The sequence below is a fragment of the Pelodiscus sinensis genome, chromosome 4, assembly GCF_052426305.1.
Source record: "Pelodiscus sinensis isolate ZL-2025 chromosome 4, ASM5242630v1, whole genome shotgun sequence".
Classification (NCBI taxonomy): Eukaryota; Metazoa; Chordata; order Testudines; family Trionychidae; genus Pelodiscus; species Pelodiscus sinensis.
Window position 1 is genome coordinate 122,036,592 of NC_143055.1, and position 22,580 is coordinate 122,059,171.

The following is a 22,580-nucleotide window of genomic DNA, read 5'->3' on the forward strand; positions in this document are numbered from 1 at the left end:
TCGGAGACGCTCTTCTGAGGGGGACGGAGGCACCCATATGTCGCCCTGACATTTCTTCTCGGGAGATATGCTGGCTGCCGGGGGCCCATATCCGAGATGTTACGGAGGCATTGTCGAGGATTATCTGGCCCTCTGACTACTACCCCATGCTACTCATCCATGTCGGCACTAGTGAAACTGTGAGGTGTGACACTGAGTGGATCAAGAGTGACTAAAGGGCTCTGGGAGTACAGGTGATGGAGTTTGGAGTGCAGGTGGTATTCTCTTCGATCCTTCCTGTCGAAGGTAGGGGCCCGGGCAGAGACAGGTGCATCCTGGAGGTGAATGCCTGGCTGCGAAGATGGTGTCACCAGGAGGGCTTTGGCTTCATCAATCATGGGATGCTATTCCAGGAAGGACTGCTAAGCAGGGATGACCCTATTTGGACACAGAATGGCTAACCTAGTGAGGAGGGCTTTAAACTAGGTTCGACGGGGACAGGTGAGCAAAGCCTACAGGTAAGTGGAGAACATGGAGACCTGAGAGATGGGTCGGAAATGGGAGGGAACGTGGGCTACAATGGCAGAGAGAAAGGAGGACCAGGGCAAAACTGGGAGGCAAGGTCAAATCAGGATCTTAGATGCCTATATACAAATGCAAGAAGTATGGGAAATAAGCAGGAAGAACTGGAAGTTCTAATAAGTACAATTATGACATTGTTGGCATCACAGAAACTTGGTGGGATGATACACATGATTGGAATGTTTGTATAGAAGGGTACAGCTTGCTCAGGAAGGATAGACAGGGGAAAAAAGGGAAGAGGTGTTGCCTTATACATTAAAAATGAACACACTTGGAGTGAAGTGGAGGTGGACATAGGAGACGGAAGTGTTGAGAGTCTCTGGGTTAGGTTAAAAGGGATTAAAAACAAAGGTGATGTCATGCTAGGAGTCTACTACAGGCCACCTACCCAGGTGGAAGAAGTGGATGAGGCTTTTTTTAAACAACTAAGAAAATCATCCAAAGCCCAAGATTTGGTGGTGATGGGGGACTTCAACTATCCAGATATATGTTGGGAAAATAACACAGCGGGGCACAGACTATCCAATAAGTTCTTGGACTGCATTGGAGACAACTTTTTATTTCAGAAGGTTGAAAAAGCTACCAGGGGGAAGCTGTTCTAGATTTGATCCTAACAAATAGGGAGGAACTGGTTGAGAATTTGAAAGTGGAAGGCAGCTTGGGTGAAAGTGATCATGAAATCATAGAGTTCACAATTCTAAAGAAGGATAGAAGGGAGAATAGCAAAATAGAGACCATGGATTTCAGGAAGGCGGATTTTGGTAAGCTCAGAGAGCTGATAGTCCACTTTTGTCGACAAAACTAGGTAGTCTAGACACACCCTAAGGTGGGTGCATAACTGGCTGGATAACCATTCTCAGAGAGTAATTATTAACAGTTCACAATCATACTGGAAGGGCATAACAAGTGGGATTCCACAGTGGTCCATTTTGTGACCAGCTCTGTTAAATATCTTCATCAACAATGGCATAGAGAGTACACTCATTAAGTTTGCAGATGATACCAAACTGGGAGGGGTTGAAAGTGCTTTGGGGTCATAGGGTCATAATTCAAAATGATCTGGACAAAATGGAGAAAGGTCTGAGTTAAATAGGACGAAGTTTAATAAGGACAAATGCAAGTACTCCACTTAGGAAGGAGTAATCAATTCCACACATACAGAATGGGAAGGGACTATCCAGGAAGAAGTACTGCAGAATGGGATCTAGGAGTCATTGTGGACCACAGGCTAAATGAGTGTGGTTTTTACAGTGTGACACTGTTGCAAAAAAAGCAAACGTGATTCTTGGATGCATTTACAAGAATGTTTTGAGCAAGACACAAGAAGTCATTCTTCTGCTCTACTCTGTGCTGATTAGGTCTCAGTTGGAGTCTTGTGTCCAGTTCTGGGCACCACATTTCAAGAAAGATGTGGAGAAATTGGAGAGAGTCCAGAGAAGAGTCACAAAAATTGTTAAAGGTCTAGAAAACATATGGCCTATGAGGGAAGACTGAAAGAATTGGGTTTGTTTCATTTGGAAAAGAGAAGACTAGCGCTATGTCTATACTACGAGCCTCTTCCGCTAGAGGAAATTCAAATGGAGTGCTCATTTGCATATGTCATGGTCTCATTTACATTTCCTCTTCAGATCCCTTTTGAGCAAGACGTTTTTGCGCAAAAAAGAGCTGTGTAGACAGCTCATTTTTGCGCAAATAACCCCTTTTGTGCATGGCTCTTGTGCATGGCTACACAGCTCTTTTTTGAGCAAAAACCTCTTGCGCAAAAGGGATCCGAAGAGGAAATGCAAATGAGAGCATGACATATGCAAATGAACGCTCCATTTGAATTTCCTCTAGCAGAAGAGGCTTATAGTATAGATGTTGCCTGAGAGGGGACATGACAGTAGTATTCAAGTACCTAAAAGGGTGTTACAAGGAGAGAGAAAAAATTTTCTCCTTGACCTGTGATGATAGGACAAAAGCAATGGATTTAACTTGCAGCAAGGGAGGTTTAGGTTGGACATTAGGAAAATCTTCCTGCCTGTCAGGGTGATTGAACACTGGAATAAATTGCCTAGGGAGGTTGTAGAATCTGCATAATTAGAGATATTTAAAAGCAGGAGAAAAATAAAAAGGTAATTTTCCTTGCCACACCTCCCTATTGCCTTTTAACATTTAATCTTCAGAATGCAAGTTCTTTTCAGCAGATTTTGTAGGTTGTGTGCCCTTTGCTGAAATGTAAAGTTTGTTTTAATTTCTAATGACCTCTTGCTACGTTAGAACCAAAAATGTGTCAGAACTACAAGGGGGTAGTTTTAATCTAAAAATGTTTTTGTGCTACAAAGCAGCTATCAACTGTTCCATCCAATTGAAAGAACAGAAAGTATGGCATATAAATATCTACTTTGAAGTCAACATTGTTTGATAATTATAATAGGTTTTAGGACTTGTTCTTCCAATTACATGATTAATAAGAAATGTGTGGCAACTTTCCAACATGTTTACCATGGAAGGGTTAAAGACAAGGGAGTGTTGTCATGTGGTCAGAGCAGGAGACTGGGTCAGGCCTCTATTCTAGTCTATTTACAGTCCTGCAATGAGCCTGCAATATTTTATTTTGGTGATATCACTTCACATACCAGACCTCACTTCCCCATCTGTAAAATATATCTAATATCTGCCTACATTAGAGGCATGTATTAATCCCCTCTTAAACCCTTAAGATCCTCAGACAAAGATGCTATATATAAAGTATATGCGGTTGTGCACAGTTAACATTTTGTTTTGACCTGAAAAATGCTCACCTTTCCCAGCAATTTCAAATCTCCTCCAATTTAGCTTTTCTGCTATTTAAACAAAATGGCTATTTTCACAATGAAAGTATGTTAAAAGCATATATCACTATCTTTTGGTGTTTATTTTTTGATGAACAGACACATTTTTGTCCCTTTTAACTTGGAAAAAAAAACTGTGTTTTACAGTTTCATCTCAAGTCAGTGCTATATCTTATTATTGTGCTTGCAGGACAAGTGTGATGAATCTGTTCTGGAGTATTCTCTGAAAGAGGGCCCTTCAGGTTATTCTGAAGTTAGTCTAGAGATGTTTTTCTATTTTTAATCAGTCATCAGTTGGGATTGGTACTGCCTTTGGCAGGGGGCTGGACTTGACTTCCAGCTCTATGATTCTGTGATTCCCTCTTGCCCGTGTGTTTTGTATGTAGCTCCATTGCTTCCAATGCAGTCATGTTGATTTAAACCAGCTGAGCATTTGATCCCAGTAGTAGAAAACTAGCAATTGACGTTTATTAATTACAACATATTGGTTATTTTGGTTGCTTTAAAATTAATTTTAATATAAACAACAATTAAATACACTGCAAATATATAGTATACACCAAAACTTTGATAATCCCACCAGACACATAATATTTCTCAGCACCAGGATTAAAAATCTCCAAACCCCAAGAGCATATATAATGTCCAAAACATGTCTTTAATAACAAGCACATTTTAGTAGTTAGCAGTAATGCCACTCATTAAAGATGGACCCAACCCCCTTTATACAGGCATCATGTTACATTTTGTTGCACCTTCCTGAGAACTTTGAAAACAATTGTCATGCAGAGTATTAGTATTTACAAGATGAGTCATGGTCTTACTGTTCATTGATTGTAATAGTAATCATGGCCGTATACATCATACCCATGTCCCTTGTAGTAGCCGTATTCATCCTCATAAGTTCTGTAATTGTCCCCTCGGGGATACCCATTCTCCCTGCCATCGTTATAATCTGTTGGGCTTTCGTAGCCATTTTCATAGCCAGTGGTGGTGGTCTCTCCATTTTCATAATCTAATAGATCCGCCGGGGTGGTGGTGTCATAAACACCCACATCTTCGGCAGGAGTGGTGACATCTAACCCCTGATCTGCCGTGGTGGTGAGAACGATGGTCGTCACTTCGTTTTCTTCCTTCTCCTCTTCCTCAGCATCTCCATTGCCGCCATTCCCATTCTCTCCGTCTGTACTATTGGTGCTGGTGCCATTGCCGCCATTGCCATTCTCGTCCACTTTTTCATTTTCTGCCTCCTCTTCTTCATTTTCTGCCTCATTGTTCTCGTCGCTGTCTTCTTCGTCTTCTGAGCCTTCACTCTTCCCACCTTTGCCCCCCTTTTTAGAGTTTTCTCTCTCTCCAGCATTCTTGGGACCTTTGCTGTCTTGCTCCTGTGTGTGTGTCAAAAGAGATCAAATTGGCAAAGGATTCAATATACAATGGAAAGATGCAGCCCTTCGAAAACGTCTAAGATGGGGACTGGCCTGAGGTCTTGGTGCCTCAAGTGAAGTGTGTCTTGCCCTTAATGGACTATATAGGGGTAGGAGCAAGGATTCTCTCCCTGCTTCTTGCATGGCCCATGTAAGACCTGGCCATAGTCATACTCCTTTCCACAGACTACCAGTTGCTAATGGAACCTCACTATTAATTAAATTTTTACACCTGAGCCATTTTACTAGGGCTGCAACTGGGGAGAACAGTTTAATTTAAATTATTAAACAGAGTAAGTGTTTTAACTTTCTCATGTTAGTTTATCAAACTTCATTTTAAATAAAGTAAAATATTATGTCCAACACAAAAGGTTCCATGTTTTCTTTATTTATGGCAGGGTGATAACCCTTTTTTGGGTTGAAGGTGATTAACCCACAGAAAAATCAGTTAGGGACCACATAAGTGAGAAGCAAAAAAACTCCTCCAAAAACCCTCAACTCTCACTCATGAGGCCCCCAATTGAGGCACCTCATTCACTCCAGCTCTGATGGGGTGAGGGGAAAGGACAGAGAGGACTGAGAATCAGGGTTTCCCATAGGCCAGATTTACTTTTTTTTTGGGGGGGGGGGTTCCAAAGAAAGTGGATTTTGTGAACCCCTTAGGCTCTGGGATGGGAACAAAAATAAGGGCTTCAATGTTCAAGACAAGGCTGCCAGCAAGTGGGACAGGGATGCAGTGAAGAGGGCAGGGCCTGAAAGGGAGTTTAGCAGCAGGAGGGGGTGAAAGTACAAAAGGAGTTTGGGGGAAGGAGTAGGGTTGCCAGATGGTTGAAACAAAAATACTGACCTCCCCCCCCCTCAAAAAAAATGGGAAAAAATTCTGTTGAAGGGAAAAAAAGGACGGGGGGAGGGAGACCAAAGTTGTTGAGCAACAATAATAATAATAAAAAAGTATTCCAAGGACTTATTAAGCCAAAAAAAATTAAAATAAAACAGCATTAAAACAGTGTGTCCCCTTTAAGTGCAGGGATAGGAACGGGGGAGCGGTTGAGCACTAAAACTCAGGGGAAGCATTCCTTCCCTTAGGTCTTTTAGCCTGCAGCTATTTTGTGCTAAGGTCGGGGGGTTCGGGTGGGGGGGGCTGGGTGCTGAGTGTTTGTAGGGTTGCCAGGTGCCCGGCATTTTCACTATGCCTATAAGCTGGCTCCTAAACTCATACCAAAAATCTGAATGCTCCAGACTAAGAATCATTGGATTTTATAGCACTGGAATTTCCCTTTGCTTTTTGGATGCAGGAAGACATTAAGGGTACGTCTTCACAGCAGGGCTAAAGTCGAATTAAGATGTGCAACATCAGCTACATCAATTGGGCTGCTTAAGTCAAAATAGCTTAATATGGCTTTTGATGCTGTCTACGCAGCAGGAAGTCAAAGGAAGAACACTCTTCCTTAGACTTCCCTTATTCCTCGCAAAATTAGAGTTACCAGGAGGCAGAGTAATAAGTCCTCCAGCTTGACATTGTCAAAATAAAGGCTTGCAGTGTAGACGCACTCTTTGTTATTTTGGAATAACATCATTTATTTTGAAATAACACTGCTGTGTAGATGTACCCTATGACAGAGGTTCTCAAACTTTGTGATTCTGTGACCCCCCCCCCCAAGTTGCTTGCGACCCCCCCAGGGGGTCGGGACCCACAGTTTGAGAAATGCGGCCCCACGGCACAGTAAAGTCTGCCTTTAAACTGTAATATGTGTTCTGTATGGTGTCAGCCATACTGAGCATCTTTACCTGATCTAGGCCTGTACAATAATGTTTATAATATTAATGACAAGGAGTCTTGTGGAACCTTAAAACTAACAGATCTATTTGGGCATAAGCTTTTGTGGGTAAAAAACACTTTTCAGGTGCATCTGAAAAAAAAAGTGTTTTTTCTGCAGCGGTTGGATTATGGGTTTTTTTTGTTTGTTTTAAACCCACGAAAGCGTATGTCCAAATAATCTGTTGGTCTTTAGGGGTATGTCTACACTACCCTCCTAGTTCGAACTAGGAGGGTAATGTAGGCATACCGCACTTGCAAATGAAGCCCAGGATTTGAATTTTCCGGGCTTCATTTGCATAAGCGGGGAGCCGCCATTTTTAAAACCCCGCTGGTTCGAACCCTGTGCTGCGTGGCTACACGGGGCTCGAACTAGGTAGTTCGAACTAGGATTCCTATTCCGAACTACCAGTACACCTCGTTCCACGGGGTTCGAACCAGCGGGGTTTTAAAAATGGCGGCTCCCCGCTTATGCAAATGAAGCCCGGGAAATTCAAATCCCGGGCTTCATTTGCAAGTGCGGTATGCCTACATTACCCCGCTAGTTCGAACTAGCGGGGTAGTGTAGACATACCCTAAGGTATCACAGGATTCCTTGTTGTTTTTACAGATACAGACTAACATGGCTACCAGTCTGATGATAATAATGGTTATGACACAAATGGAGGTTTAACAATGGGAACCTTCTAATAGAAAAAGAGCTATACTGCATTTAGTGGGCCTGATTCTCCAGCATAAACCAGTTGTCCATTGAGTGACACCACTGTAAAATAGCTGAGCAGAGAATCAACCTGAACATATTTGAGGATTCCTTGGGTCAGAAGCGGGATGGGAGGGTGGGAACAGGCAGCTTCATTTACTGGAGGGCTACAAATATTACCTTAGGGATTTTGGTTTCTCCTTTACCAAGACCCTTGCCTACAGCCATCGTTCCTGTGAGAGTCTCTGTAGTCGTTTCTTCACCTTCATTCTCTCCGTTGTTTCCTTTATTTGATTGCTCCTGCTGAGATATTACATGACACTGGTCACAGAGGATGTTTTGGTTTTGACAGAGAGATAAAATAATCCCATCATGTGAGCAGTAAACATATAAATAGAGGGAATTCTCATTCCCTTCTTTCCTTCCTCTGTCTTCCTTAAATACCAAAGGAAAGCACTCTTTCTTGGGAGCCTATGGTGCCAATAATTGCAGGGAAAACAAAAAATCCTGAATTTGTGTTTTGGCTGTGGAATTCAAGAGTAAATATTTTAGAATACTGTTTTCAAAAGCATATTCATATGCAAATCCCATTGTGTGAACAAAATTATAAGCAGGAATTTAGTAATGAGGTAGAGGAGGCTTTGGGTTTATGGGGCATATTAAAAGAAGATGCTTGAGGTGATGTTTTAGTCTCACCATGCACAATTCGGCATATGAAACTCATATTTGCATGTAAAATTGTGTATTTCTATGGTAAAATGTAAGCCCTATGGCTAAACTGTCACATCTATATGTATGCAATTAGTAGCACGTGCAAAAACGCACATGCACTTGCAACCTCAATGTACACGAAGTTACAGTTATCTTGCATGAAGTAACCATAATTACGTAAGTTTCAGAGAGGTAGACAAGTTATTCGGTAATAGAAAAAACTTAAAACACAAATAGTCTGGTAGCGCTATAGTGAGCAATTCTAGTAAGACTCTGTGGGTGTGACTAGACTACATCCCTCTGTTGGCAGAGGGATGTAAATGAAGTACTTTGAAAGTTCAAATGAAGCCGGGATTTAAAATAGAAGCCAGGATTTAAAATAAAAGCCTTTTTCGAAAGATCCTGTAAACCTCAAAAAATTAGGTTTACAGGATCTTTCGAAAAAGTGCCCCATTTTCGAAAGAACTGCGTCTAGACTGCAGTTTCAATTTTTAAATAGCTCTTTTTCGAAAGAGCACCATTACGTGATTATGCAAATGAAGCGTGGGATATTTAAATCCCAGCTTCATTTGCATTTTCGAAGTGCTTCATTTATATCCCTCTGCTGACAGAGGGATGTAGTCTAGACCTAGCCTGTGTGAACAACTGAAACCACTTTTAGTTTTGTGTCTCGAACTAATGTTTTTCCAATTTTTTTTCACAGTTATATCATATCTTAATATAGAAATCCTATAACTGACTGCTAAGATCCTAGCAGTACATAATCATGCAACATCCCAAAGAACCCTAACTCTGCTCGGAAAACTGAGACTACTTTGGGTTTTGTATTTTCCCAGGGATTTTTTTTGAGACGTCAATGAAAACCAAAACTAATCCCATTCTTTCTTTGTAATTAAACTTTGGTAACTAAAGCAGATTTTTTTTGTTTTGGTTCCTTGAATAACAAAGTTTGTCATTTGAGAGTAGATGAAAATAACCAGTGAAGAAATAGAGAGCAAAATGAATCAGTTTGTTGGAAAGAAGGAAAAAACATAGAGATACAACAACAAAACAGCACAGAGGGAAGAGTGAAAAGTTATAATGAACAAACAAAAATTATATAGGGTCCCACTTATGCCAGACTGACTTTTGAGGTTTGTTTTCTGTCTCTAACACAGCTGTGTATCAATCTATTCTGGCTTTAAAAAGGGTTAGATATTTCTTCTGGAAATATCTATTTAAAGTATGGTGATTAATCTTGTCCTTGGGGTGGAAATGAAGGCTCTGGCTTCCCAGGGATGTGGAATGAAGAATAGGTAGTTTTAGTGTTCAGTTAAATACTGGCTCATTTCACTTCTGAGACTACTGATGTTCTCCAAGCTGCAACTAGAGAAGAAATAAACCTATTTCTTTAATTATAGATAGATACATGGTGCTTGTGCTGGTTTTTTTAGTAAGTCCTCTTGTTACTCTGGCAAGCCTGGCTCTATTTTTCTTTCTTACTTTTGCACACATCTTCCAAGTATACTGCTCAGAATCTAAAGAGCAATCAACTTCGGCCATCTGAAGAAGTGGGCTGTGCCCACGAAAGCTCATGATACCATCTACATGTTTCGTTAGTCTATAAAGTGCTACCAGAACATTTGTTGTTTTTTCTGTAACAGACTAACTTGGCTACCCCTAAAGCTCCTTAAATCTTGGGTTAATTTAGTGCAAGTTGAAGCTTTAGTTATTTCCAATCTGTTGAAAGAGCCACCAAATTGCTTGGTGCGGTTGTCCATGTGGATAGGAATAAGAGGTTGTCATGGGGCCAATAAAATAATTACCATAGTTAAGATGTTTATTTAGCCATTGCTGAGGTTCTGCCTTTTCATTATAAATTATCTTTCTTTCTACTGTTCTTCAGGCTAAAATATACCACTGAGTTGTCTTAGCCTGGAAACCACTTTTTTTTTTAAACTGAGAATAAAGTCAATGTTTCTTCAAGTCATTTTGGTTCACTTCAGAAATGATCATCTGAAACCTCTAATTACGTAAACAAAATTCATATGGAAACTTTAGAGTTACAAGTAAAAGCACTTTAAAGGAGAAGTTCAAAGGCTGCAGGGTGGGTTGGGGGTTACACCACCCCAAACAACAGGACCCGAGTTTATATCTTCAGGGGTCTGGGTTTCTCCTGCAAGAGTTGTTTTTATCACCCACATCTAAATAGTTGAAGGTGGGGGTGCGGTCTGGAGGGCTGTAAGGGGGGACGAGTCCCCCTGCTCCCGGCGCGACTGTCAGCTGGGGCAGACTGTCCTCAGTGTGCCACGACCGCGTCGCGTCACCAGGCGGGGAGGGCCATGCCAGGGTGCCCGGGGTCTGCGGCGATGTCGGCAACCCACCCGACCCGTCTTGAAAGTGAGTGGGGCGGTAAGTCCCACTGTTTGTCCTCCTGCCTGTACAGTTTCAGTTCTGTAGATTTATGTTTTGTATGGAGATACTGGTGGCCTGTATTGCTTATGCTTCTCTCATTTCTCCATGCACAAGGTGCTCAGGTAATTATTGCTTCCCATGAACCTGACAGATTTTTTCAGCTGCCTTTGGGCTTTATAGATTCATATAGCATGCCCAAGATTTAACCCTAAATATTTGCAAATAAAAGTGTATGGTCATTTTTAACATGTATAGTTAGGTGTGCAACATCTCTCTTTCCCTATATACATGTGTAATTAACACCTGTGGGTAGTGTATAAGTGGATGGAAGGCCAGGTAAGCACAATGTATGTAATGACATCACTGTAACCCATAGCAGTCAGTCAAGCCAAAAATTAAGGATGTAAATCTCTGGGCAGTTGGTAATCCTGACCATTTGCGGAGACCAGACTACTAAAAAATTCCTATTTTTGTTTTTATACTACTTTTTTTTACAATGACCATGCAAGTTACATACCCCTTCTTCTTCTTCCTCCTCCTCCTCTGAGCTGTCACCATCCCCCCCATCTTCTTCTGATGAATCACTGTTCTAAACAATTAAAAAAATTGTGAGCATTTCTTTTCCTGTGCTTCCAAATAATGCAGAAGACATGCAATATATACATACTTGTAAGGTCAAATTCAGCACCTAGACATTTGCGTGTAGCTTCCAGCAAAGCTTGTGTGTTTCTGAGGATTGCATATAAAATACAGAAAAAATTCTGCAGGGATAACTGATCTACAAGGTTAGCCAGACAGTTTAAAGGATTCTGGTGATCTTTTGATGATGAACATGAAACTTGTGATGGAGAGTTATGTGGAAAAGGGTTTGTAATGTCAATGGAACCTTGACAGATGTGAATGTAATTCAGGGGTGAGCAATAATTTTCTTGGGGGGCACTTCACAAGTTTGCTATGTAGTTGCAGGCCAGCTCTGGGCCCCCCAAAAGAGGTGAAACCTCGAGCAGAAGGTGTGGGACTGGGGGCCACAGAGAGAGACAAAGACTGCATGAGTGTGAAAGTAAGACACTTTGTGTGTGAGAGACAGACTTTGTGACACAGATTGATGCCATGTCTACACTGCAGGGGGGGGTTCGAAAAAAGATGTGCAAATTGTGAACCACAATTTGCATATTTTTCCACTTTTTTTTTCCAGAAGAGGCTTTTCCGACATTTGGCCGCGTGTGGATGGGGCCAAATGTCGGAAAAACCTTCTCTTTCAGAACATCCCTTATTCCTCATAACATGAGGAATACAAGGATGCCAAAAAAACACGTCCACTTTTTTTGGAAACTGTTCCAAAAAAGCGGAAGCATACTTTGGATGTGGAAGAGCTTTTCTGGGATACCGCTGATATCCCAGAAAAGCTCCGCAGTGTAGACATACCCTGAGTGTGTAAAGCAGTGTGTATGTGACTGTGTGTGTGGCACAGACTGGGAGTGTGTGTGCTGGATGCTGCTAGGTAAGTTCCTGAGAGATGCCAGGTTCTGTCTCTTTAAGGGAAATCTGTCCTGCTCTGTTCTCTCCCCCTCCTTTGCTCTGCACTCCTCTGAGTTACCTACCATCCACGCTTCAGATTGGAGCAGCTCTGCCATGTGTCTCCCTCTCCCTGGTCCTTTTTTTCAAGCTGGCTGGCTGCATGTATTGGTACCTGTGGAGCTGCCCTCCCTCCACTGCTGACTCTCTATCTCCGTGGGATCCCCAGGAGTGGGGCTGGGAGCAGGAACTATTAAATAATCGTGTAACTGCAAAGTTATGATGCAGTCACATGATTATTCAGTTAATCGACATCTAACATCCCTACTATCTTAGTGGTTGTGGGGGAGAGTTCCATGCAATGGGTTGGGTGGGGGGGTATGCAGAAGCTTGGGGAGTGTGCAAGGGCTCAGGGCAAGGGGGTGGTATATGTGTGTTGGGGGGAATGTGTGTCAGGGGCTTGGGGCTGGGGCATTCCCGATCATGGCTGGTTACCTGGTTCCTGCCCCACAGTGTTCTGTTCCCAGCCAAAGGCTGGGGGGAGGGAGGGGAGAGAGTGCTGCATACAAGCAAAAGTTGTATTGCGCAAAGAGGCTCGGCTCCCTTCCCCACCCCCCTTCCCAATCCCAGGGTTGCGTGTCACATGCCTCCACTGCATCTAGTAAGCATGGTGAGAGGACAGCCTGGGAGCTAGCTAGAGCCTGGCTGCGCATGCATGCCCCCGGCGCTGGCCCTTTCTTACCGGTATGGAACACTAGCCTACTTTCACCTTTATTCGGGGGGTCTGGAGAGGAAAGGTATAGGCAAATCTGCAAGGCTCACAAGCATTTTTGGCCTTGGAGCTTGTGTCTTTTGTATGTTGACATTTGTGTTTAGCATAATAGATGGTTCACAGGATTCTAATGCTTTGAGTGACAGCTAGAGATGGGGGCCCACACAAAAATAATCTTTGTACCCAAGGAACATGCTAAATCACTGTGCTGCGGGGACATTATTTAGAACATTTCTAGGTTCCGAGGAAACCTATTCTTGTGCCACTGCATCCAACTGCATTACAGTCAAAAGCAATGAGTCCCTTAAAAATAATTTCAAACTGCTACTTTTAAAAAAAGCTTTTACAGTAATTAATTCTGCCATTTCTTCTATCTATACTTTTCAGTTATAAGCAAAATCATTTCTTTCAATGAAATCTCCTTTGCTGTGTGATGCACTATGTAATTCCACCTGCTGCTTTCCTGTATCCCTGAGCCAAGCCAACATGTGCCATTTCCAGAGGCCACACTGAGGTAAATGATGTCATATTCTTCATAGTACCACCAGGCACGATGCAATCCAGTCAAAGTCTGGGAATTAAGTGGCCTTTGTTTATTGTTTTAAAATTAGTGTAATTATTTTATCTTCTATGACAATGAGACTCTTAAAGGAGGTGTTTTGTGTCAGTGTCTCCTTTCTACTATGAAAGACTGTCAAGATACCATGGGGAATTCACTGGGGAATTTACTGTTACCTGCAGCAGCCCCCAGTTTAGGGGTCATGTTGGGGGATAGTCCCAAAGAGAGAGAGATGTGCCGGGGGCATTCCCACATCTACTTCTGAATGTCAGCTAAGCCCATTGCCAACTGTGCACAAGCAAAACCAGCCAACTTGCTGGGGAAGCCAACTCCCAGGGGTGCCACATTTTTCATCATTCTTTTTGTTCTTGTTGTTGCTGTTTGGCTGGTTGACCCAACCTTTTCGGTGTGTTGTGTGTGTGTGTGTGTATGTTTTGTTTTCAATTCAGCCATTTGGGAGGTTCCAAAAATGTTTTTTGCGGTGGCAGGAAAATATCAAAGGCCATCCCTTGACATGAGTTAGGGCGGCTTAAAGAATTGATGCAATGAGCCTGATTCTCCTTTCACTTACTCCTAACTTACATTAGTATAACTTTGCTGACTTCAGTGGAGTTAATCCTGATTGACACCGCTACAAAAGAATCAAAATCAGACCCAGTGCTTGTGCACAATCCATAACATCAGATCATCAGGCAGTTGTGCACCATCTGAGAATCTGCCCTTCTGTAGGAGGTGCACTTATGCCAGTTCAGCTTTTGGAGATTTCTTTCTCTAAACCAGGGGTGCACTTGGCCCTCCACTCTCAGGCAGGCTCCTTACCTGCTGGGGCTCCATGCTGCTCTAAGCAGCTGGCTGCTGGGGCCATGTGCATTTCTGTCACATATCCCTTGGGGGGGGGGGGGAATTTGTGCACTGCACATGTGCACAAGCATGGCCTGGGCTGCTCCCATTGGTTAGTTTCCAGCTAGTGAGAGCTGCAAGAATTGTTCTGGGGTCAGGTGCAGTGTGTGAGGATCCCCTCTCCTCCATGGGGCTAAGATTTCTTACCAAATGTTTCTCAAGCCAAAACAAAACTATATCAAGTATGCAGTGCAGAGATGTACAGAGCTCCAGCAGCAGAATGCTTTCAACAGTGTGTGTGGGAGGGGCAATGAGGGAGCCTGCCTGTGCGTCTTGCTGAGCTGATGGCCAGGAGCCACCTTAGGTAAGCACCTCCTGGCTGCAGCCTATACCTGGCACCCCATCCCCTCCATGCGCCAGGTAACAGCCCAAACCCTCTGCACTCCCTCCAACTTTCCTCCCTCAAGTCACAATTCCCTCCTTCACCCAAACTCCTTCCCAGATGCCACACATCCTCCAGCACCCCAATCCCCTATCTTGAGTTCCTTTCTTCTCCCAAGCTCCATTCCAGAGCCTGTGCCGCCTCCATTAACATAGAAGAATCCTTGACCTCTTCTTGAAGTGGCCCCATCAAAAATTATTGCCCACCTCTATTCTAAAGCATACTTGATTTAGTTTTGTTTTGGCTTGAGAAACATTTGGTATGAAATCTTAGCCCCATTGAAGTCCAGGAGATTTTTGCCATTGAGTTTCATAAGGGGATTTCACCCATAGGCTTTTGTTTTTAAAATATTAATATAAACCAATAATAATTTATTTGGCTCCATTTTAAACTGTAGAGGGAAAGTTTCATAGGCCCAAAAGGGAATTTAAGAGATTTGCAGGATCTTGAAATAATTAAGGAATAAAATAGCATTCCTAACAGTCTTTGGGACAACCAAGGCCTAATTCAATACTGTGCAAATGTGTTCTACTCCATTGCTTTCAAGGTGATGTTGATGGAATTATTCCTGCTAAAGTTTAATTCAAATATATTTGAATTGTTCCAAATAACTTTCAATCATCTGAAATTGGCAATCATTTTTGTCCAGTAAGAATCTAATTATGTTAGATGGACTATTATGAAATGAGCAAAGTTAAAACTGTTAAGGAGACGACTTTTACCTGAATTCTTCTTTGTGGAGGATACACATAGGCATATCTGTTAAAATAATATCTATGTCTGTTCTTGAAAACCTAGTGAAAAAGTTTTAAAAAAATCAATTTTGGTTTCAGGTATTGACATTTAAGAACTAAGAAATCATAATTCTAATACACTAAAATGATCCTACAAGGCTGATACCATACCGCATTTTCTTCTGAATCATCTGATTTTGCTCTTCTGCGGAAGCTTTTTGCCTGTTGGAAAAGGTTATGTTAATGAATGGTTCTCCTACTTAAAAATGGCAGCAAGGTTAAGTCACTGGAAAGTGGTATTCTAGTGTCTCATAAGTGATCTATAAGAGTTTGTCACTTGTTGGAATCACTTACTGAGAAAGCACAGGCTATTCCTAAAAGGCAGATAAAGATAATTGCCGTCCTCATTGTTGTATTTTCTGAAAGTAACAAGAAGGGTAATGTCAGTGTATTTACTTCACACTTATGAAACGTCAACACAGCAAAGAAGCTCTTGCGAGTTGCAACAATGAATGCATCCAGAAATATTCCAGTGACACTTAGACAGAGACGCACACACGTGCACACACACATATAGATGCATGGAGATTGGCATTGCAATACTGTCATTTCTGGGGTTGAATATGTCACTTAGGCTACGTCTACACTGGCATGATTTTCTGAAAATGCTTTTAACGGCAAAGTTTTCCGTTAAAAGCATTTTCGGAAAAGCACGTCTAGATTGGCAGGATGCTTTTCCGCACAAGCACTTTTTGCGGAAAAGCGTCTGTGGCCAATCTAGATGCGGTTTTCCGCAAAAAAGCCCCAATCACGAAAATGGCGATCGGGGCTTTTTTGCGGAAAACAGTACTGTGCTGTTTACACTGGCCCTCTTGCGCAAATGATTTGCGCAAGAGGGCTTTTGCCCGAATGGGAGCAGCATAGTATTTCCGCAAGAACACTGACGATCTTACATGAGATCGTCAGTGTTCTTTCGGAAATTCAAACGGCCAGTGTAGACAGCTGGCAAGTTTTTCTGCAAAATCATATGATTTTGCAGAAAAACTTGCCAATCTAGACACAGCCAAGGGGAAAACTATGCTACAGATGGGGGCCAGCCAAAGTAGACAGACTCACACTAATACTGCTTGGCTAGTGTGCCCCCACAAGCAGCATAGATCTAGTGCACAGTCAATGGAATGGGGTAGCCACCTAAGCTTGAGTTGGAAGGGCATAGACCTGGCCAGCTAACCTGACTAATGTCCATGTTACAATATCCATGCTGCTATTTGTACCACGCTAACTAGAACAGATCTAGTACAAATCAGTCTGCACATTCCAGCCACAGTATAGAGCAGGAATGGAGAAAATATGGACTGCATCTGGCCCACCAAACCTTTGAATACAGCCCGCCATGATACTCTGGGTTGCCAATGTTCCATGGCCCAGCAGGTCCCTCTCTGCCTGCCACAGCCCTATACTACTCCAAACAGCTAGCTGCTAGGGCCATGTGCACATCTGCACTGTGCATCTTTTGGGGGGAAGAAAACTTTGCATGTTATACATGCCTACAAGCATGGCCAGGCAGCTTATATTACAGGCAGTCCCCGGGTTACATGGATCCGACTTACATCGGATCCCTACTTACAAACGGGGTGAGGCAACTCCGCACTAGCTGCTTTCCCCCAGCAGACCAGGGAGACGCGAAGCTAGCGCCCCCCTCAGCAGACCAGGGAGACGCGGAGCGGCTTTCCTCACCAGACACCTCAGCTTGAGAATAAAGGACTGAGGGAAGTGAGGTGTGGGAGAATAAAACTGAGCTCTGGAGAAATGTTTGGCTAGAGTTTCCCCTACAATATGTACCAGTTCCGACTTACATACAAATTCAACTTAAGAACAAACCTACAGTCCCTATCTTGTACGTAACCCGGGGACTGCCTGTAGTTGGTTTCCACACTTGGCCCCAGCATCTGACTGCTTTGAGCGTCATATTGGGATGCAGTTGGCAGGGAGCTTGCCTGCTGGGCTGCTGGCTAGGATAACCACCACCTGACACCCCTCTCCCTTTCTCCCCCCCTCCTGCCCCATGTCACAACCCAAACCCTCTGCATTCCCTCCTACACCTCTGCCCGGGTCTCAACTCCCCCTCAGACCCTGCACCCCCTTGTACACTCCTCTCCCAGGTCAAAATCCTCTCCTGTACCCAAACCCCCTCCCGGACCCTGCACCCCAATTCCCTGCCCCAGATCACAATGCCCTCCTTCACCCCCACCTCCTCCCAGATCCCACATCTCCTGCACCCTAGTACCTTACCCCAAGGTCTCTTCCACACTCATCCTCCATCTTAGACTTCATACCTCCTCCATTAACATAGAAGAGTGCAGCCCTTACCAAATTCTTGGAGTTGCCCCCTATCAAAAATTATTGCCCACCCCTTCCTTAGAGCATGTCTACTTCATTGCAGTTAAATTATCTCATGAATTTAGCCTTGTTTTTCTGATGGTGGATCTTTCATTAACTGATCCTGGTCTACGAATGTAGTTGTCATTCACCAAATTGTTCACAAACTATATTCAATCAGTTTTTTCCTTTGTGAACTAATTCATAGTTTGCATTTTGTGACTGGTCTTTTAAACCATATGGAATTGTTTCTGCTCCCTGATTGGATGACTTGAAATATTTTTAAAACAGGAGAACAGTGAGTGATGAATAGTGAGCAATTACAATGAAAAATGCACATCTAATTTGAGTCCTTGGCAAAATAATCCTTAATATTAGAAATACAAAACCTCTGGGAATTGCACACATTTTCACAAATAAACTGGCAGTTGTCTGAATACTCATGAATGAATATTATCACCCCACAAATTACAGATGAGCAAGATTTTTGCATTAATTTATGAAAATATTGAGTCTTTTTCTGTATTATTCAATGCAGGGGTGGGGGCTGCATCCAGCCCCTGGCTTGCCTAGATCCAGCCCCTGAGGCTCAGGGCTCCACCCCCCCAGCATTGGGGAGCCCGCATTGATGAGGAATGGGGTTTTTTTCTCACTTTTGTGCAGTTCCTGACTGATTTTTCTGTGAGTCAGTGGCCCCCAACTCAAAAAAAGTTCCCCACTAAGGATGTGAATGACTAATCGACTAGTTGCTTCCTCTACCACCACCCTTGCTGCCTCTATCAGAAAGAGGCAGTGGGAGGGGGAAGGGGGCGCTTCAAAGCAGCAGCGCCACATGGAGCCACAGCACTGCTGCTTTGAAATGTCATGTGGAGCCCAGGGCCAGCTGGGGACTCCCCCTCTGACCCTGGGCTTCATGCGGCGCTGCTGCTTTAAAACACCATGGGAAGCTTGGGGCCAGTGGGATATTGCTAGAGTCTCCTGCTGGCCCCGTGCTCCCAGCAGCGCTTTCAACTTTGAAATTTAGCAACAGCCCTGAGGCTCTTGCTATCCTTCAAAGGCGGAGGCACCCTTATCGACTAATCAAATAGACAATGCAAATTGCATTGACTATTCGATTATCCAGTTAATCAAAATGTTACATCCCTATTCCCCGCTCCTTTTCTAATGTCAAGAGAACACAGTAGCACTATGTAAGAAGTCAAGATTTTTGAACTATCAGAAGGAAATATTTAGCTAGGTAGCCTGTAATTATTCACCCTGGAATGTAGCTAATTCCTTATGGTTAATTCCTCTATCCTTGTGAATGGCTCCATGGAAACTTTAATGATCTCAAGTGGATTTTTATGTTTTGAAGATACTTCCTGTCTCACAGTTTAGCATTCTTACTGTAGCAAAATCTCAACTTACAATTAGATAATGTCACCACAACCAGGGCTGCCAAACATGGGGTTTCCTTATAAGTTTCCGATCCAAGTAATAAACTTCTCTAAGCCTTGTAATCAGCTGATTAGCAATGAGAGGACAATGTGATCTTACATAATATTAATATGTGAAGATCCTGATATTTGTATGATATACATTCGGACCCCTGAATAACCTGATCTGAATAATGGTCTATTGCACTGTGACGGCACGTTGGGGGTCCCCCGTCTCCTGCACCACAAAATGGCACAAACAGACTCCATCAGCCAGTAGAATTGAGGGTGGTTTATTGCTCCTCCAGGATACAGCATAGCACAGATGTAATCTGGTTACTTGAACTGGGGACTAAGAGGCCTCAGTGCCCCCCTTGAGATAGGGGAATCCCAGCCCCCTCCCCAGTTCCTTCTCCCCTGCTTTCCAGCCAGGAACTAACTCACTCTCCTCCAGCCCTGCCCCCCAGCCAAGGCAGCATTCCACCTCCCTTTGTTCCTCTCCATGGGGGTCAGCTGGCCAAACCAGTTAGGATACCCTCTTTGCATAGTGACTCATCGCTTCTCTGCTCGGTGGTGCTACAGACAGCAGCCAGAGAGTTAGCAGGTTACTCCCCACTACGTCACATGCACATTTCCTCAAACCTACTTGAGCTCTCAGGACAGTGAAAGCTCTGGAAATCATGCTCTTAATTCTAGTTGTCCCCAGCAGTGAATTAGTGGCCTACTATAGGGTTTTTGAGAAACAGCTGACTCCATTATCTACTGTCTTTAGACAGTAGCAGGTCTACTACCTCTTGAGCCTTGCAAGATCCTACGATATATGTCCTGAAGTGAAAAAGTTATATAGAACAGGACCAGGAAACACATCTCTAGTTCTTATTCAGTGTTTTCTGTATGTCCTCTAAGTCTGTTTCTCACAAACAAACTTTTAGTGCTAAGACGATTCAGACTCTTACCAGACTCCTCCTCCTACCCACCCTCCTCCCCCAAAAAAGCAAGTCTGAAATCTAGCCACTAGGAATCAAATTCAAACCTTGTGCAAGTAGGTTCAACTACACTATAGTTCATGACATTTTAGAACTTGCACTGGTCTGATTTGGTTTAATTTAGTTGCCATGATTCTTCACTGAATTACAGATTTATGTTTGGAAGCAGTAAACACATATCCTGAAAGCAAAAATATCAATAACTTGCACAACTGCTTATTTCATTAAAACATTGAGACATAAGGTGTCAGATCTTGATCTGATGTAAATCAATGTAACTCTGTTGACTTCAGTGGAGTTATATTGATTTATATGAACAAGATCTGGCCCCAAGCTTGCAAATTATACCTGTATATAATATATGAAATATAACACCTAAAACCTTTGTCTTTGGGATAATTTCTGTATTTAAATTTGTAACAAAACAAGTAGCATTAATTTTTTAAGCTGTGGAAAAATCTGTTTCTTCCATTCTATGAATTTTTCCCATTCTGTATTAAACAAAGGTTAGGAAAGAGTGAGGAAAAATTATTTTCTTAGGTTGTACCGTGGCAGGGAGGGGTTGATTATATTTCTCTCATTACATTTTTACTTTTTCACAGTTTCTATCTTACGTTGGTGTGGCTTATAGTAAGTTATAATTGAGTATGGCACAATTAAGTTACCTTTTCATTCAGTTTTATTACAACAATCATGCTGTAATTTAAAACCTTATTTACAAAGGATACAAAACAATTTTCTAATCCAGTTAGAAGTAGAGAAACAACAAATTGGAAAAACAGGTGGAAAAAGTTGGTCTGTTTCAATTTATACAACAAATAAAGAAACTAAACATAGGAAATCTTACCACCTTGTAGTCCTGAAGTATACAGACTAGTTAAAAGAAGTCAGTGGACACAGATTTAATAGTTCTTCTGCTCGCTCACTGTTTTGCTACTGGAATATAAACTCTCTATTTACCACCCAGTAGCCAATCATCACCTTGCCTATGTGATGTCAGCAAGTGGACTCTCACCATAAAACCCCCAATTTCAACATTTCTCTAGACACAGATTTAGTTTATAAACATAAAGCTCTGTTCTAGTGCCAGGGGGTTGTATAGTTTCATTTGATTAAAGGTCTCGGGTGAGATGAAGGGTTTGGACACTGGGATGTATAATAATGTTCTGGATATAAATTAAAACAAATATTGAGAACTCTATTTCAAGGACTTTTTCTGTTTTGGAAAATGTTATATCAAATGAAGTGGAAACACAGCAGATCTGATTCTCTTCTCATTTAACTCCAGTATCAATCTGTAAATCCAGTGTGAGAGCTTATTAGGTCCAAAGTCTCATTTATATAGCTCAAAAATATGAATTAAACACCGTGTGTGTATATCTATATATACACACACACATACGTATTATATATATTACTAGAAGATTTACCTGGCATTGCTCAAATAAGTTTTGTTTTTCTTCATTTAAATCATTGCTCTGGGGTGGGAGGGTCAGTATGCAAGCTGCATTAGGGAGAGAGGACAACCCCAACCTTCTCTCACCGCAGAAGCTTGGGGCCATGTGAGAAGTGCCTCTCCATAGCTGCTGCAGCTGCCAGGAGAGGGATGCATGTCCCCTAGCCAGGGGACAAACAGGCATACAAACACTCTCTGAAATATATAGCAAATAACAGCCCTTTTCTCCATCCCTGCTCCTGCTGGCCCAATGGGGTTACAGTTGTCTCAGTCCCTATCTCTGACCTCTTGCTGCTACCCTGTGGTCATTATACAGTATGGCAGTGTCTACACTGGGCCACTTATTCCGGAAAAGCAGCCGCTTTTCCGGAATAACTTGCCAGCTGTCTCCACTGGCCGCTTGCTTTTCCGGAAAAGCAATGACAATCTACTGTAAAATTGTCAGTGTTTTTCCGGAAAAACTATGCTGCTCCCGTTCGGGCAAAAGTCCTTTTCTGGAAAAACTGTGTAGACAGCACAGTAGTCTTTTCCGCAAAAAATCCCCGATCGCGAAAATGACGATCGGGGCTTTTTTCCGGAAAAACGCGTCTACATTGGCCACGGACGCTTTTCCGGAAAAAGTGCTTTTCCGGAAAAGCATCCTGCCAATGTAGACGCGCTTTTTCCGGAAATACTTATAATGGAAAACTGTTCCGTTTTAAGCATTTCCGGAAAAGGATGCCAGTGTAGATGTAGCCTATAACTATCCTTTCTACCAGATTCCTCCTTTTCCATTTTATGTGAAACAATAGAAGTTCAGGCACATCCCATTGTCCTGGTACAACCAACCCTCACCTTGCTTTACCTTTAAGATAAAAGGAAGCTGCATACCAAATTTGGTGGTCCTAGCTCTTACCGTTTAGCACAACGTTTCTTAAACTTGTTGGCCTGTGACCCACCCCGCTCAATGCAAATCCTTCTGCGGCCCAGCAGTTGCAAATGGAAACTTACCATTAATTACATAATTACACCGAGCCATTTTGCTAGTGCTGTAGCTGGGGAGAATGGTTTATTTTAAATTATT

The 22,580-nt window shown here is 42.7% G+C and overlaps 1 protein-coding gene across 3 annotated transcripts; it reads right to left on the minus strand.

Moving 5' to 3' along the window:
- Positions 1-3,844: 3,844 nt before the first annotated feature.
- On the minus strand, positions 3,845-20,993 carry IBSP (integrin binding sialoprotein). 3 transcript variants are annotated; one of them, XM_006135413.5, is made up of 7 exons: positions 20,912-20,993; positions 15,636-15,700; positions 15,453-15,503; positions 15,270-15,341; positions 10,937-11,008; positions 7,495-7,614; positions 3,845-4,759 (listed from the first exon to the last, which is right to left on the minus strand). In XM_006135413.5, the coding sequence occupies exons 2-7, from the start codon at positions 15,687-15,689 to the stop codon at positions 4,202-4,204; spliced, it is 927 nt and encodes a 308-aa protein (XP_006135475.1). In that variant the 5' UTR covers positions 15,690-15,700; positions 20,912-20,993; the 3' UTR covers positions 3,845-4,201. The 3 variants fall into 3 exon arrangements, with proteins under 3 accessions (XP_006135475.1, XP_006135474.1, XP_025046687.1); XM_006135412.5 differs by having other exon boundaries at positions 7,495-7,617; XM_025190902.3 differs by having other exon boundaries at positions 7,495-7,617; positions 20,909-20,987.
- Between the last annotated feature and the right edge of the window lie 1,587 nt (positions 20,994-22,580).